The sequence below is a fragment of the Pseudovirgaria hyperparasitica genome, assembly GCF_010093815.1.
Source record: "Pseudovirgaria hyperparasitica strain CBS 121739 unplaced genomic scaffold EJ05scaffold_1, whole genome shotgun sequence".
NCBI classification, from domain to species: domain Eukaryota; kingdom Fungi; phylum Ascomycota; class Dothideomycetes; order Acrospermales; family Acrospermaceae; genus Pseudovirgaria; species Pseudovirgaria hyperparasitica.
Window position 1 is genome coordinate 2,615,768 of NW_022985549.1, and position 15,905 is coordinate 2,631,672.

A 15,905-nucleotide genomic window follows, 5' to 3' on the forward strand; every position below is an offset into this window, starting at 1 on the left:
GACGTTCTATGTTAGTGTGCATTGTCCACACGCGAAGTGTTCGAAAAAAGTTCCTCGACCGCCCTAGCACCGCATGAACGCTAGTCAAAGCGCGATCACGTGTTTGCTAAATCTCAATCCCATTACTCCAAGATTTCGGTGTTGCAAGCTCCGCGTGAGCACTCTCCGACGACTCAATCCTCAACATTGACCACGATGTCTCTTGTCTGCCAGACTGCACTTCGGCGTGCCGTCCGGAGGTCTGGGTTCCCTTCCTCACTCTCATTCACATCGCCAGCCGCTCTGGCCCAATGTCAGCAGGCTCAAAGGTGGCAGACCACCTCGGCCGCATCACCTACTAATACAAAGATCGCAACAATCGTTGACCAGATCAGTCAATTGACTCTCTTAGAGACTGCAGATCTTGTATCAACCCTAAAGGTACTAACCTTGTATCTACGCTTAATTCGGCATCGCTAATAGTCATTTCTAACAGACGCGCTTAAACATACCCGATATGCCTATGGGCGGTTTCGCTGCTGCTGCCCCTGCCGCTGCGCCGGTCGAAGAAGCACAAGAATCAGCTCCTGCTGCAGCTGAGAAGACGGTGTTCACCTTGAAATTAGTATCATTTGACGCTGGAGCGAAACCAAAGGTTATCAAAGAGATCAAGAGCTTGCTCGGACTAAGTTTGGTAGATAGCAAGAAGTTCGTGGAAAGCGCTCCAAAGACTATGAAAGAGAATGTAGCCAAAGAGGAATGTGACAAGATCATTGAGGCGTTGAAAGCTGTTGGTGCGGTTGTCACCATGGAATAAAATGGACAAACACTTTGTAGAAAGCCGCGTCCTTCTAACACTTGTATTTATAATGATAAGATCTGTGTAGGTGGAGGCATAAAACCTCTATTTGAGACAGCCCCTCTGCTCAGATTGAAGTTGGTATTGTAAAGGTCAAGAAACTCCTGAAAATGCTATACATCGCAGACTTCCCATTGATCACATCCAATCAACGCCATACATGCCTTTATCGTGAAAAATTGATTGCACCCGTCCACGTCCAAGCATATATCATGCAAATGCTGCTGCCTGTCGTCGCTCTTCAGCTTCCTCTCGAGCCATTATAAAATCATCTTCGCAAATATCACTTGTTTCTTCCCAGAGCTTGTCGAACTCAGCATTGTCTTCCCCACTAACAGCCCAGATCGTTTCTCTCAACCGCTTATGCCTCTCTCGATCCTCCTCGATCCTCTGTTCGATCTGTCTTTTGTCAAGGCGACTGCCATTCAATCTACTATTCGCTACTTCGTCTCCCGTCTGAACGCCAATCATAGGATTCTCATCGAAAGCCGGATGCGCTGCACTAACATCCCTCTCCTTCATCAGGTCCTCCAGCTCCAGCACCGTCTGCGGCAGCAACACCTTGATATCCTGTAGCACATTAAGTACCTTCCTCACAACCTTCACGTTCGCGGCGCCCGATCCATCACTTGGCGCCACTGCATCAATAATTTTGAGTATATCGCGCTGCGTCATTCTCACAAACTCCAAATGCCCTTCTTTCGTGGCCGAGTCGCATAATTCTTTGATGAAATACATGATATTAGCCCTGTTGTTCATGTTTGCACGGTTCATTTCGTCGCGGTAGTCGAGCTGTTCAAGGATGCAGGAGTGCAAGTCTTCGTCCATGTCTTTGTAGCGGATGGCATAATTCGCGGCTTTCTTGGCGGACATCTCGGTCGCGTTGAGACGCTGGAGTTGTTTCGTGAACTGCATGCGTACTTCGAAGGGGTCGGCCATAGTTGGAGAGGTAGAATGGGAGGATTTGGCGCGGAGTTGAAGGCGCGCAAGTTCGACACCGGAGAGCTGTCCAACGCGGCGGTGATATGCCCGAGAGTTTTGGTACGGGTGGTGATCCTGTTGCACACTTCCGGAAAGGGTATTGTACCTTTTCTAGGTTATAATCCGAGCATTTTCGACAATAGGCATTTCACCTTACCTGAAGGCCTGAATCTGTTTCGATCAATATATTATTACATGGAAGGGCAACGGTCTCGCTCCTATGTCGCAGTCAAGCGGGCAGCTTCGGCCTACTGCGGGGCACGCCCACGTACATTCCATAGGTAATTAGATCGCAGCATAAGTCGCCTTGTTCGGAACAAACCCTTCCTCTCGAATTGAATTGAATTCTTGGGTCCTAGCCTTATACGAGCAAAACAATTACGTTCTCCTCAGGTAACAGAAGCCTATGATGACGAACAACGATCTAACCTTCACGACTCTTGGGTCTGGTGAGCGTCTGAAATGTCTATATGGGGAATATACAGCTAATATATTCAGGTGTAATGGGATGCGCTATTATGGGCGGAATCATGGCCTCGCTCATCGAGCTTCGCTCTGGCAAAGAGATCCCACAAGACGATACACCCTCCCACCTACCTGGCAAATTCATCGCTTGCGACATGCGCAAAGAAGCCGAAACTCAAGTTCAGAACGCCCTAGGACACTACAAGCTTCCCCTCACGACTCTCACAAACGAAAACCTCAGGGGCACAAAGGAGGCTGATATTATCTTGCTAGCCTGCAAACCCTGGGCATTCAAGGACGTGCTGGGCGCGGAGGGCATGAAGGAGGCGTTAGCTGGTAAGCTTCTGATCAGTATCCTGGCTGGTGTCACGGCGGAGCAGATCGAGGAGTTCTTGTATGACAACGATGCGTCGGCTCAATATAAGTGTCATATCGTAAAGGTCATGCCGAACACGGCTTCTATGGTCCGAGAAAGCACAACGGTGATTGCGGCACGGAATCCCCCGCTCCCAGAGACTCAGTTGACACTGGCTACTTGGATCTTCTCGAGGATAGGACGCGTAGCTCACCTTCCGGCTAGTGTCATGGACGCGGCGACTGCCTTGGTTGGCTCCGGGCCTGCTTTTGTGGCTGTCATGCTCGAGGCTATGGCTGATGGTGCAGTTGCTATGGGTATTCCCCGGGCTGAAGCCCAGATGATGGCGGCGCAGACTATGCGTGGAACTGCTGCTTTGGTGCTGAACGGAGAACATCCTGCTATATTGAAGGACAAAGTTTGCACACCTGGTGGCTGCACTATTGGTGGAATTATGGCTATGGAGGAAGCTGGTGTCAGAGGCGGCGTGTCCAGAGCAATTAGAGAGGCCACAATGGTCTCCAGTAAGCTTGGCCAAGGAGTCGCAGGGTCAAACGTGAACGGAACTTGGAGGTGAAAAAGCAGGCACGCCAACTTTGCCGCTTCGTGCTGAAGCCATTCGCAAGCATTCAATGCAGGAGGCTGCTGCTGTCACAGGATCTAACTCGCGTACATTCATAGCCTGGGTATGAGTTCAAGCGTCCAGCGCCTCCCGCAGTCCGTCCAGGACTTCTGATATGCCGGCCTGAGTATCCGCATCTAGACCATTAGCTTGTTGCTGAAGCCGACTTACAACCACAATAAGCTTCAAAACCTCACTGTTGTATCTCGTGACCAAACGGCTTGGTGCTTTCGCCAGTAATGCGCCAATTAATTGACCCAGTGCCAAGAATATAGTGACTGTATCGTGACTTTGTACTTCAACGTCGTCACCATAACTTATCAGGGCCCTCAAAAGATAAAGCCAGCTCTCTATAGATTGTGAGACTTGGACCGACTCCACTACAGGCAGGAGCACCCTGACCATGCTTAGCACTGATGGGGAGTCGGACTGTGTCCTCGTCTTGATACCGTTGAGAACAGCAATGAGGTCTGCGAACAATATGTTTGCCCCATCGAGTTCCAGGAATTGTTGCACTCCATCGTCCGTGGCGACGATGCCCTCGCACGCGACAAGTATAGCTTCCTTTGGGCCTTGTTCAATTTCATACAGAGCCACGAGAATATCGACAAGTCCAGTAGCTTCTTTTCGAAGCTGATCGTTATCGTCCTCTCGAAGCCAGATACCGAGTGTTCGGAGACCAGCTATAATTATTGGATCTTCAGTTAGAAGAAATATGGGATTATCCCAGGTGAGACTCAAGTGGCCTTGGGACAGAATCGATCCTTGAGTTGGTGCTGCTCGGGCTGAAGAATGCAATCCCGCAGTTCCAGCTACAGACGCATCCCACCGGTCACGAAAGAATTCAATCGTGAGTGACATGGTTTCGGCGATCTCTTTGCGTAGTTTAAGGAGTAAATCAGGTGATATGTCAATGAAAACCGATTGCGAGGTCTCATTGTCTCGTTCCATGGTTTGCAGGAGGGAAAATATGAATTTTCCAAGTACATCGTAGTTTGCTGCAAGCTGTAAGGCGGTCTGCGGGTAAGATTCCGATGCTAAACTTTCCATCAAACCAGGTATAGTTGCTTTAATATCAACAATGAGAAGAATGATATATGTATATGAGAACGGACGGTCGATCCTTTGGACTTCCGAAGATCTAGGAAAGAAAGGTTCGATTTCAGCAGAAAGATAGAAGAGCTTCTGCAGTATTCGTGTTGCACTGTTCAATGTCTTACGGTTCGGTCGTTCTTCTATCGTCTTACGAATAAGATGAATTGTGTCCTCCACAAACGGCTCTTTCTGTGGTGCGATTGACCAATCGGTATCAGAATATGCATGCACATCATCTAACACCTCATCGATGATTTGCAAAGCCTTGAAAGGTATTTGAGATCTCATGAAAGCCTGACTCGAGTTTGATTTGGCAAATAGACTCATCGTTCCATACCATTCGGACCAAGCCGCCTTTCCCGTAGTGATAAAAGCACTCCGGACGACCTTGTCAGCAAGCTGGTCATTGTGCCATGCGCTTAGAAATGTGTTGCACCCGCCACCTAACATGCCCAGTATGGTCTTTGCTGCAGCTTCCCACCTGGTAAGGCTATTCATAGCATGGAAAATCGAAGCCCACATAGCAGAAGGTGTGTATCGCAATGTCGTAGTAAGCCCAAGTATGAGGTCCCTAGGTTCTGGCTCGTCCATAGCTTCTAGTGGCAGAAGGCTGGCGAATGCTTCAACTACTCCAACCGCTATCTGTCGCATGCTCCGTTCTTCATTATCAGTGCGCTTCTCACGATTAGTTTTCATAATGAGGACACGGTGAAGCCAGCGCGTCGAAATGGCTTTCCAGCATTGTGTAAGAACACCTGGATCGTTGCGCAAGCTGTCCTGACTATCGAGCAGGCTTTTCAATAGCGACAACCCGACAAATTTTGAGGTGTCATTCTTAGTCTTCAGCAAGCTGAATATTTGGTCCAAGGCAGCCATCTATTAGTTGACAACCTGCCTGCGAAATGATTGAAACGAGAAATGTGTCAACGGTTATGGTTGTCAAATCTTCTGATTACTAATATTGCTGCCTTACCTAGGTAGGTACTAATTAGGGACCAAAGGCCGTAGAATTATCGATGTTACGATCTCACGTTCGTCCTCAATAGAACGACTTTCCCGGCTAAACACATACTTCACACGATACTGTCGCATCGCACTCCGTGCTTAGTTACCTTGGCCCTGCCTATCTACAACTCCAAATTTCCATCCAACATTTACTGCCTGGCCCAGCTCGCCACCAACCCCGAAACCTATAATCTGCGAACTCTCTACGCGCCTTCGATACAAACTTCAGCTAACATACCACGTCATGTCCTCGGACACAGCAGCGGTCGAGCTAAACACTTCTGTCACGTTCAAGAAGCGCGGTGCGAGGACCAATGCGCGTAAACGCCCAGCATCTCCAGTTGAGATTGCTCAAACCACAATAGACGACGCAGACAGTGGTGACGATCTTCGTATCAAGCGTCACAAAGTTGGCAAGAACCTAATATCCTCTACTACATCCGATACGAAAGTCCACAGTATCTTCACAGAAGGCACATCGAATTTCAAGTCCGAGCGAACTTCTGCCATCACAGCAAACAACGATGCGACTAAACACTCAGATTGGTACGAGGACGATGGCTTCAGAAACCCGAATCACAAGAACATCACGTCCAGTACATCAAGTGGTACGAAGACAACAGACGCAAATCCGAACCCACTCGTACCAAGCCACACAAAAGCGCCTGCGAAGTTCGCTGGGCCAATAAAGGCAGCCAAGAACGTCCGCACAATTATCATAACAGACTTTGCACCCGACGTGTGCAAAGACTACAAGAAGACCGGTTTCTGTGGATTCGGAGATTCGTGCAAGTATCTGCATCAACGTGAAAATTACGCCGCTGGTCACACACTAGACGCCGATTGGGATAAAAAGACTAAAGAAGAGCGAGAAGGTGGTACAATTGTTGCTAGTGCGAATCGAAGACTCCTTGAGACAACGAACTGCAAAGAGTCAGTGGAGGACCCAGAGGTCAAGGCGAGCAAAGAGCCCTGCAGGATTTGTAATGGACCTTACCGGGAGCCTGTCCGGACCAAGTGCGGGCACTATTTCTGCTTGAAGTGTGCTAATCCTGCGCCTAATGTAACAGGAATGTGCCCTCATCATGGAGACAAACCCTTAAAAATAGAATCGTCATTCACATTTGCTAAGAAGCTCGCAAAATTGGTGGCAAAGCGCGAATATCCTGTCTAGATGGATGATAGATATACAACTCAAGATACCCAAGTTATGTTAGTACACTTTACGTTCATTGTGTACCATGAAATCGAACGAAAATACGTGCCTAACAAAAAGTTCTAGTGTGAAAATAAAAAAATGTTTTTATATGCAAACTCAGATATGATACTGGACAACACAGGCTAAGAAGGTCAAATAGGAAGGGCTCCAATCCTGTGACTAGCAAATTCTGGGTAGTCGAGGACATTTCAGGCATATTTCAGGCAGTGAAGTGTCCCCAGACGGTGGGTAGGTACTTGCGGCGGTGAACCTCCCTCCATCTACCGCCTGGGATGGATGCTCACTCCCCCATTAGCGCAGCTGCTGTGTTGTGGTAAGGCGTCCGGTATCTCTAACGCAAAAGCACGAGTCCCAAGGATCCCTTACCATTGCAGCATCAGGCACTTTTGATGGTCCTCAAACACAGAACCCGCCAGATGGCTCCTTCTTGCATGAGTCCGTTCGCTCTGCTTCCCTCCGGCTGCCCTTATGCTCCTGTGGACTATTCCGGAACGACTCAGTGATCAGGCCTTAGGTACAAGGTTGACTACTTTCCGCTTTTACGGTGTTCAAGCTGACAACATCTAGAGCTCTCAGGTGACTCAACTCCCAATCCTCATCGTCTCACTTGACCTCTTCAATACGCTTAATTTCCCATCCACTCACTACCTAGTCACAGTCAGTTTTGCCTCGGCATAGTTGAAGTCGTTTCTGCACCAGGATCCGTGAAAATCGTTCTGACACCGGACATACCACGTGGTAGATTAGATTGACTTCATTATCCTTCGAGAACAATATTCAAGAAGGCGCAAGCAAGGTCTTACTAGCCCGGTCTCCGTCCATGCACTCGGTCCACGACGACTCCACAACTTCCAAGTTACATCTCGCGAGAGCGATTGGTCATAATGCTCCGAGGGTCAAACCTAATCTACAACTGGCGAAGGGTCCGGAGCAATCTCAACATTCTCAAACGTTTTACTGGCCATTACGCCGGTACCAAAACAGAAACCGCGACCCCTCAAACCTTTCCACTCGTTCTGTCAGTACCACAGACTAGAGTTTTGATGCCCCGTTTAGTTGTTTACGACAGAGCTCACCGAGACGCACTTGATTAGAGGAGGATCCAGTCCCGTTCATTTCAGACACCATGAAATATGACACAGCTCAATAATAACATCCATGTGACCTACCTCAGGCCTAAGAGTTAGCAAGACAATGATACAGACAAGGAAGATGATAAAATGCGTAAACGCATGAGAAATAGAACAAATAGACCTCAACGTTGCCTTTCATATGTGCGGATGCAATCATTGGTGTTGCGACCTAGATCTCCGTCCGCATGACTGGTAGTGCAGAACAGGTATAGCTTCATCTGTGACATAAGACCCAGCCGTCTTATTAATTGGCCTAACAGAGATGACATGGTCATAGTCTCCACCAACTCATGTAAAGAACTCCAGATCCATTCCATCGTATCGGTTGTACAGGTCCATGTAAGCAAGAAATCGCGTGTGACCAAGACACACATACAACCTATGAATCATTAGGTTGGTCCCTATCCTCTACAATAGATGTGATAATGGGGTCAACGCCTGCAGTCAACATTATACAAGCTAATCCATCTCTTTGCTGTTTTCAACGGTCGGGCTTTGCCTTCAACTGCTAAGCTGCCACAGCCGTAGACGTCCAGAGGCCCGAGACTCATGCAAAGCTTGTTACTGGGCTTGGAGTGGATGTATGACATCCTGAGTGTGTCATCAGATACACCCTTCAGAAGATTCCTTTGATCACCTGTTTGTGAAGCGGTACCTAGAAATTCTTGATAGACCCTGGAACATTTTTGATGCCGCTGCTAACGCTACCAAAGAGTATTACGGACGAGTGATTATCATCTCATGCTGTGTGACTGAACATGCGCAACGCGTAGCTGCACTCACAGGCACGTGAAAGGAATGCTAAGGCTCTATTACTACCCTCGGAGTGACGTGATCTACATGCCTTCTCGAATGACTTTGCCACGAACCAACAACATTAGAAGTTATGGGAACTCCCATCGCTGGCACTGACGATAAGAAGGTGTGGAAAGCGAAAAATTCGTAAGAACCGCTACCATGTAGTCGAAAATGTTGATCATCGGTCATGTGGATTATCGGAAGGTGGAGCGAGGTCAGCAAACGTAATGGAATTGCATCTTCCTGTAGAAAAGTGACTAGCAGGAGACGACTACATATGGAATTTATACTCGGACCACGATCTAATCATTTCTGAACTCGACTTAATCGTGCCATATCCTCTTCGTAGTCCTGTCAACGACCCCTTGAGAGCGTCATCAACGACGTCCATACGCGTATGACTCAAGCATAATCGAGATTGTGTTATGGAATGGCTCTATCGACCCGTGCTGGTTTTACAGCTGTTTATATTATCAGAACCTTGGCTGCCAACGCTCTGGTACTGAGACGAAGCACATGCCGCATCTCGATGAACTCCTTCGCATTTTGTCGAATGAACGCGGCGAATCAATACAGACCCACGACTCAGCAGGTGTTTTAGGGCGACCTTAACATGAGGTATATTTACTTCTAGATTCTTAAGTATCGATATAAAGATCTTCGATAGTATGTATGATGATAGATACTTATGTCAACGGAATCAAAGGTAGTAAAGACTAGGGGTAACCCCTATGGAGGTGTATATATAATCTACATGGAGGCCTTATTAGAAGGACGAGAAAGTAGTCTACCATGTTCTGCACTTCAACCCATCATTCATCGTCTATATGTAGCCTCAATGACTCAAGAATTCAAGAATGAGTACTTAACACCCCCCCCCCCCCCCCCCCAAAAGGTTTCGAAGCAATGCGACTGTAATCCACTGTAAGCAGGTACGTGGCCTTCCACTCGAATGGCGTCTGTGGTATTGGAAGTTGCACTAGTAAGGTGATTGCATAGAAGTGGAAGAAGCTCAAGGCCAGGCCAGGCTGAATACGATCGAGATTGGTAATTTAAGAGAGCAAACCGAGTCACTCCTGTCGGGCCTTGTTTGTTGTACTATGGTTTTCAAGCCATTATTACCTGTACCGGATGCTTTGATACTGTAGTCAGAGTAGTCCCAGACTGTATGTGACATGGCATCTTTCACTAATCCTTCAATTAAGATTCGTAGCCAATATGCCACGTTCCGGTCAGCGGGGTCGACCACCTGGTCTGTATGTCGATCGCGTTATAACTCCTGCCTTCCATTCACGATCACTAAGCTTGAAGCCATAGTCTCCCAAATGAGCCAGTAGACCAAAGAATGCTATATGAACATTAATAAAGGTCAATTAAGCAAACCGGCGTATTTACCATAGTTATCCGCATTCATCAGCGCCTGCCCCGTAGGTTTTCTAATTATATTGTGCCACCAATATGGGTCTGGGGGCACATCAAGAACTATTTAGATTTGTTAGCAAGATACCTACCAGTAACATAGGTGTATAAGATATTAAACCTACTTCCAAAATCAGGAAGATGGGTGAACTCGTGTAGAACGGTAACACTGGCAGTATCGTACGGGTTCATCGAACTCCACTCCGGATTGTACATTAGGCTCCCCAATGACCAATCGAAATAGTCATGGTGTGCTATGGTTGACCTAGTTCTGCTCACCCCTATGTTGCAGATCGTCACTTGGGCGAGGCCCGTGGAAAACAGGGGGTGATGGTTAGGAGCTTTGTATGTGACGGCACTAGTAGAACCATCCTTACATGATGGTCTGCCTACGAATCGAAAATGAGGGTCGTTCACATCGAACCACTCCTGAGTACCACCAGGGAATGTTGCTTGGCCCGGCACTGGTTGCCAGCGAGCGTCATTATCGCAGTAGATGATTGTATTACTCTCTTCCCGACTAAGGACCTCTTTTATGTTTGCGATGCCATACATAATTCGGCGCACATGCTCGACAGCTCTTCGGTCATTTATAGTGGTGTGATAGATGCGTGAGAAGAGAATTTGGATGTCGGGATCGTTGGCAGCATTGCTGAGCCGATCGTAGCTCCGTTGCGCCATTAGTATTGCTTCAGCTATTGCTTCAGTGGCCATTGGCATGGCATAGCAATCGTAATCAACCCAATAGTGCACCGCAGCAAGACAAGGGGAGCAGATAAGGGCAAAGACCGCGAGTAGTGTCCCAGACACCATTTTTAAGAAAACGAAAGGGAGAAAGGTGTTCCGGGCCAAAAAAACAATGGAAATACAGGAAACTTATACTATACACAATTCTTTCGACGCTTCACAAAGCCTAGACTATCACAGGTACAAAAATATGACGTTGACCTTGGCTAGCATGTCAGTGTCAGGATTCCAATTCGCGTTTCAGCCTTGTGGGGCGTGATAAAGAATTTAAGAAAAGACATCGTCCGCGCAAATCCGGAAGTGCGCTATACGACAATAATTTCATAGCATAGAAATGCTGCAGCCAATGATACTCTATCGATAGAAGACATGCTGCGTTCCATCCACTTCCCACGGTATCCACTCTATCTGCGAACCCACGTCTTAGTGGTTAGATAGCGTGGAGAACATACGAGTCATAATTTTCTTGAGGCAGATGTTACATCCGTAAAAAGGAAGCCGGAGTGAAGACTTTTAGCATGCAGGGACATACCGGTCTAGTAATTTCGTAATCCCAATATAGGTCTCCGGGATCTCGTATCCGGGAATTGTTTGACTGAGGACCATTCTCCATTTCATCCGGGTTGGATTGAGGCCAGAGCTGTGTTTGAACAAACGTGATGAAAGGTCATGGACGTCTCCTTAAGTTTTGGTTGATTGTATTTGCCTTTCCTTTTGCCCCCTGCTTGCTTAATCCGATCCGTCTTTGTTAGGGCCATCAACTCGCCGCGAAACTTCTGCCGGTGTCTTGCAGCTGCGCAGCCCTCACTTGTGGCTTCTTGACAGGCACCCCGACCGTTGTGATGTTTTTTGATTGATACAGGATGATCGGTCATCCAACGGCGGAGTTGGGTCTCCAGCTTAGAACACCATGATTGTTCTCCTGAGCGCAGTTCTTGATGTGTGATTGCTAATCGAGCACCTTTTACGCCGTCAGCAGCATCCACAACGAATTCTGCTTGTCTCGTTCTTTTCAAAGACGTCATACAAGCAGCAGAGTCGCATGCGATCCCTAAATCATGTGCAAAACTACGCACATAGAACCCGGAAGAGACACTTAGTCTAATGCGAGCAGTAGGTGCCATGGTTAGTAGAGCATCTTCGGGCAAGACGAGTGCATGCTCGCGAGACCCCGTGAAGCTGAGGAGTATGCAATCGTCGACATGCACCGATCGACTCGCTAGTTTAATAGGTAGCTCCTTGCCAGCTCGAATGTACTCGCATGCCTTTATGCCATTTACTTTCAACGCACTATAGATCGGAGGAGTCTGTTGAAAAGTGCCAAGGAAATGAGGCAATTCACGATTGACAAGTTCAGCCGTGACATGCGAACAGTTCGCTGTCCCGGTGACGGTTCCATCAGTATCGTACGTATCTGTACTCTTCCCGAATGCAACTACTGTCTCGTACGTCTTGTCACAACCAAGATATTCTGCCAAGTATTTTGTTCCTCGACCAATCCCAACGATGATGATGCCAGATGCAAGAGGGTCAAGGGTGCCGCCGTGACCCATTTTGAAGTATCGACCATCTCTTTCTTCATCTTTCTGCTTCTGACCTGGAGGCTGGTGAAGCTCTTCTTCAGCACGCTTTCGACGCGTTTCCTCTAATGTGTGCTTGAATAATTCTGATCCAGCGAAGATGGACTGGAGCTCTAACAGAAATTGACCAGTGGAGATTCCTGGTGGCTTTGTGACTGCGAAGATGCCTTCGATGACCGCTTTGGGGTAGTGTGCCATGCTATCTTTATTTGTCCCACGACAATCTGTAAGTAGACCTGTTTTACACGCTCATCTGATATCGTGGAAAGACAGAAGTGGGAAATAGCATGCCTTATCCGATTGCTCGTCAGGTGACAATACGATTTGAGAGATACGTGGAAATCTCTAATATTTGTATAACGCTAGAACTGTAGCCTAGGGTTTCAAATACTTGTTAGAGGACCTATATTGCCCATAGAATGGTGCGTTATTCCCTTAAGATAATACTAGGTACGTTTTTTTTAGGCAGGAAAAATGCGCCTGCGCCATTCTTAGTAAGCCTGGAACGAGTGTACCTGTGCTAAAGTAGTATCTATTAAGCTATTGATATTAGAAAGATAGACTATGTCAATGTAGTCTATTTCCCTTATTTCTTTTATCTCTACTATCTATTATATACTAGTATACCTATATTATTAGGGAGACGCCGCTACATAAAGTATCACGTGACCTGGCCTATCTAATATTGTGATTTTCATGCTTAATAATGTGTAATCAGCCACTGGGTAATGACTAGAGTTGAATCGCGTTATGACGAGTCATAGTAAGATTATTATATAATTAATTGGTTCTTATATAAGCTAACCCTCTAAACGTTAAATAGCTACTACCATATTAAGACTACCTAGGCAAGTCCTTAATTATCACTAATTATTAAAGGCCTTTCTCTTAACATCCACACTATATCTATTTTATAACTTAGTATAATAATAAATACTTAAAACAAGATAATTCATTAATCTCATGGTTTTACATAAACAAAGCTGCTATTTCAATAGGGCAGAGAAACCCTATCGTTATATCGAGAAGTATATCTCTTATCAGAATAAGTCCACATCTCTTGTATACCGTGCTGGACAACAAGAAGATGCCAGGGCTATAATTCAAATCGCCACTACCATCGAATTCATCGTGCATACTATATTTCACTCATCTATTCTTTGCTTGAAAGAGCTAGGCGACCGTGAAGGATCGATCCGCCTCTGCGCGAATTCTCATGGGAAGTCCGGCATCATGCCGAGCTCACGACAATGAAACTTCCAACCACGCAAGCCTTTGTAAGCATCCTGCTTTATCATCGAATCCTTCTCTGCAATCAATAGTGGGAAGTATGCTTTCATGGTCACATGCGTTTAATCTGATTGAATAGCCTCGTGGGTTTTTCTGGCGGTCTGACTAGTCAACAATTGGTGGCTTCACGCGATACTAGAGAGAATACCTCCTCCGACAATGGTTTTGTTAAGACTAAGGGGGCAGTTCTAGGTTTAGTCGCCACATCTGCCTTGGATCAATCACTCGGCCGTGTCCCAGTGTATAAATACCTCGATAGGTTCACTTCCCCCATCATAACCAGCACTCAACTGAACAGGATGTTCACGCTTATATATATCATTTTTGCTACAGCAGCTCTTGCAGCAAGACTGTTTCTCAATGAACCGGATACAGGGTCAGCTCGTAAAATCTTTCTGAGCTAAATGTACAACCGACTAATAATTTTGAGTTAGATTCGACCCATTCATACCAGGGGGTGGAGGTCTGACGCCGTTAAACGAGATATTCTCTTTAGCAGACTTCGACGCTTCAGCTCGTAGCTATATGTCTCTTCGAAATTACTCGTACTATCGCAATGGAGCTGCGGGAGAATGGTCTTATAGAAACAACCTCGAGGCTTTTGGGCGCATCCGATTGAGACCTAGATCTCTCGTGGATATAACGCACGTCGAGGAATCTTTACCGTACGTCTGAATCTCGAAGTTTACATCTAGGATATTGACAATAAAGGACCTCCATACTTGGCTACAATTTCTCGGCTCCATTTTTCATAGCCCCTGCAGGTCGCGCAGGATACGGCAATCCCGACGCTGAGAAGGGGCTCCTCCGGGCAGGTGAAGCAGCTAATGTGCTATACATTGTAAGTCCTTAGTCATCTAGGCGCTATTGTGGCAACATCTCACAATCAAAAGCCATCTTTCGGGGCTACTCTGCCTTTAGAAGACATCGTCGCCTTCAAAAGTCCGGGTAATGAATATACAACATTCCAGCAGGTTGGTAACTTTGTTCACTCAACAGTAGTATACCACTAACCCAAAGCACAAGCTTTATATTGACAATAACGACACGAATGTACAGAGCAGTCTACGAAGGATTGAGAATGCCGGCCAAAAAGCCATCATTCTTACTATCGACTCCCCCGGAGATGGTGCACGTTCTCGTGCTGAGCGATATGGTGTTGGCTCGGCAGATACTGGTCTCACTCTGCTAACATGGGAGCGGTTTTCCAAGATTCTCAACATGACGTCCCTTCCCATTGTCCTGAAAGGTATTACGACAGTAGAAGATGCGCGTATGGCCGTCAGCTCAGGCGCTTCTGCCATATATCTGTCCAACCATGGAGGTCGTCAGCTTGACTTCTCTCCATCGGGTTTTGAAGTAGCCCTAGAGATTCACAAGCAAGCGCCAGAGATCTTCGATCAGATTGACGTATGGGCGGACGGTGGTGTACGCTACGGGACAGACGTCCTAAAACTCCTGGCTCTCGGTGTCAAGGCAGTTGGGTTGGCTCGGCCTTTCATGTACGCCAACTGTTATGGAGAAGACGGAGTAGCCCGCGCAATCGACCTACTAAGGACTGAACTAATCAACGACTCTGCAAATCTTGGCCTTGGGGACATTAAATCTATTAATAGTTCATACGTAAGTGGAATTCTCGAGTTGCGCTTCATACATACTTTGACTAAACTTTCGTGCAGTTAAGTCTCGAATACATGAACTACAACGGTTGGTACACGAGATAGACATGTCGACGACTCCACATTATTCAATATACAGTGAAACTGGTTAGCATAGGAGGTATAGGAGAGATCTGTGACGCTGAACTCGCATAGCTTTATTTACGGCTGTAGAGATCTGTTAGCTTTAGTTGTAATCTAGCTACGCGCTGATTCATAGCATGAGAAGCGTAACTTCAAATCCGGACGTCATCGAGTGATGTATTGTTCGCTAATCTAGTACACTAAGGACTTCGACGCCCTAGACTGGCTAGTCATCGCTACTCTCGCAGACCATGTGCCACAAATTCATCATATACTATCATTGTCCTGACAGATTTCAAGCTCTATATGTGCCTTCTCCTCTTTTAACCAACGAGACAGTCATGCTATGATGATTCACAAAGCTCCCTGAACTGCTAAAGGTATTGGGCACCACCCTATAAACGGCTGTAGACTAAGGAGGCACCTCCTATACACACCTCGAATCGTCGTACAACATGAAAGCATCTCTACTATAGTGCTCTCGTAACTGTCAGGTGGTGGACAGGCCTTAATGGTATGTTAAACTCTCATGTCTAAGAACTTCGATGTGCCTATCAAAACAGCCTAGCTCATTTCAAGGTGCTTAAATATAAGATAAGTTAGCTCATATGAAGTA

General features: G+C 46.8%; 8 protein-coding genes across 8 annotated transcripts; 4 read left to right on the plus strand and 4 right to left on the minus strand.

Annotated features, from left to right (window-relative positions):
* The first annotated feature begins 5 nt into the window (after positions 1–5).
* Positions 6–980, plus strand: EJ05DRAFT_447747 (50S ribosomal protein L12). The gene is made up of 2 exons (XM_033742283.1): positions 6–420; positions 476–980. Exons 1-2 carry the CDS (start codon positions 196–198, stop codon positions 794–796), a joined length of 546 nt encoding a protein of 181 aa, XP_033605798.1. The 5' UTR covers positions 6–195; the 3' UTR covers positions 797–980.
* Positions 981–1,048: 68 nt separating this feature from the next.
* Positions 1,049–1,777, minus strand: EJ05DRAFT_534707 (uncharacterized protein; the record flags this gene model as incomplete). Its single annotated transcript, XM_033749200.1, has 1 exon — positions 1,049–1,777. One exon carries the CDS (start codon positions 1,775–1,777, stop codon positions 1,049–1,051), a length of 729 nt encoding a protein of 242 aa, XP_033605799.1.
* A 451-nt stretch (positions 1,778–2,228) lies between these two features.
* EJ05DRAFT_496173 (pyrroline-5-carboxylate reductase) lies at positions 2,229–3,216 on the plus strand (the record flags this gene model as incomplete). The annotated part of the gene is made up of 2 exons (XM_033746352.1): positions 2,229–2,268; positions 2,318–3,216. 2 exons carry the CDS (start codon positions 2,229–2,231, stop codon positions 3,214–3,216), a joined length of 939 nt encoding a protein of 312 aa, XP_033605800.1.
* EJ05DRAFT_34908 (DUF1941-domain-containing protein) lies at positions 3,159–5,419 on the minus strand. Its single transcript, XM_033740987.1, has one exon. It carries the CDS (start codon positions 5,230–5,232, stop codon positions 3,334–3,336), a length of 1,899 nt encoding a protein of 632 aa, XP_033605801.1. The 5' UTR covers positions 5,233–5,419; the 3' UTR covers positions 3,159–3,333.
* EJ05DRAFT_34898 (uncharacterized protein) lies at positions 5,420–7,008 on the plus strand. Its single transcript, XM_033740985.1, has 2 exons — positions 5,420–6,573; positions 6,644–7,008. The coding sequence occupies exon 1, from the start codon at positions 5,606–5,608 to the stop codon at positions 6,533–6,535; it is 930 nt and encodes a 309-aa protein (XP_033605802.1). The 5' UTR covers positions 5,420–5,605; the 3' UTR covers positions 6,536–6,573; positions 6,644–7,008.
* Positions 7,009–9,405: 2,397 nt separating this feature from the next.
* On the minus strand, positions 9,406–11,017 carry EJ05DRAFT_35329 (uncharacterized protein). Its single transcript, XM_033741027.1, has 3 exons — positions 10,056–11,017; positions 9,907–9,993; positions 9,406–9,859 (listed from the first exon to the last, which is right to left on the minus strand). Exons 1-3 carry the CDS (start codon positions 10,741–10,743, stop codon positions 9,744–9,746), a joined length of 891 nt encoding a protein of 296 aa, XP_033605803.1. The 5' UTR covers positions 10,744–11,017; the 3' UTR covers positions 9,406–9,743.
* Positions 11,018–11,291: 274 nt separating this feature from the next.
* On the minus strand, positions 11,292–12,230 carry EJ05DRAFT_460127 (pseudouridine synthase; the record flags this gene model as incomplete). Its single annotated transcript, XM_033742602.1, has 1 exon — positions 11,292–12,230. The coding sequence occupies one exon, from the start codon at positions 12,228–12,230 to the stop codon at positions 11,292–11,294; it is 939 nt and encodes a 312-aa protein (XP_033605804.1).
* Positions 12,231–13,846: 1,616 nt separating this feature from the next.
* EJ05DRAFT_496178 (FMN-dependent alpha-hydroxy acid dehydrogenase) lies at positions 13,847–15,271 on the plus strand (the record flags this gene model as incomplete). Its single annotated transcript, XM_033746353.1, has 6 exons — positions 13,847–13,923; positions 13,982–14,212; positions 14,259–14,388; positions 14,441–14,521; positions 14,574–15,170; positions 15,227–15,271. 6 exons carry the CDS (start codon positions 13,847–13,849, stop codon positions 15,269–15,271), a joined length of 1,161 nt encoding a protein of 386 aa, XP_033605805.1.
* Positions 15,272–15,905: the final 634 nt, after the last annotated feature.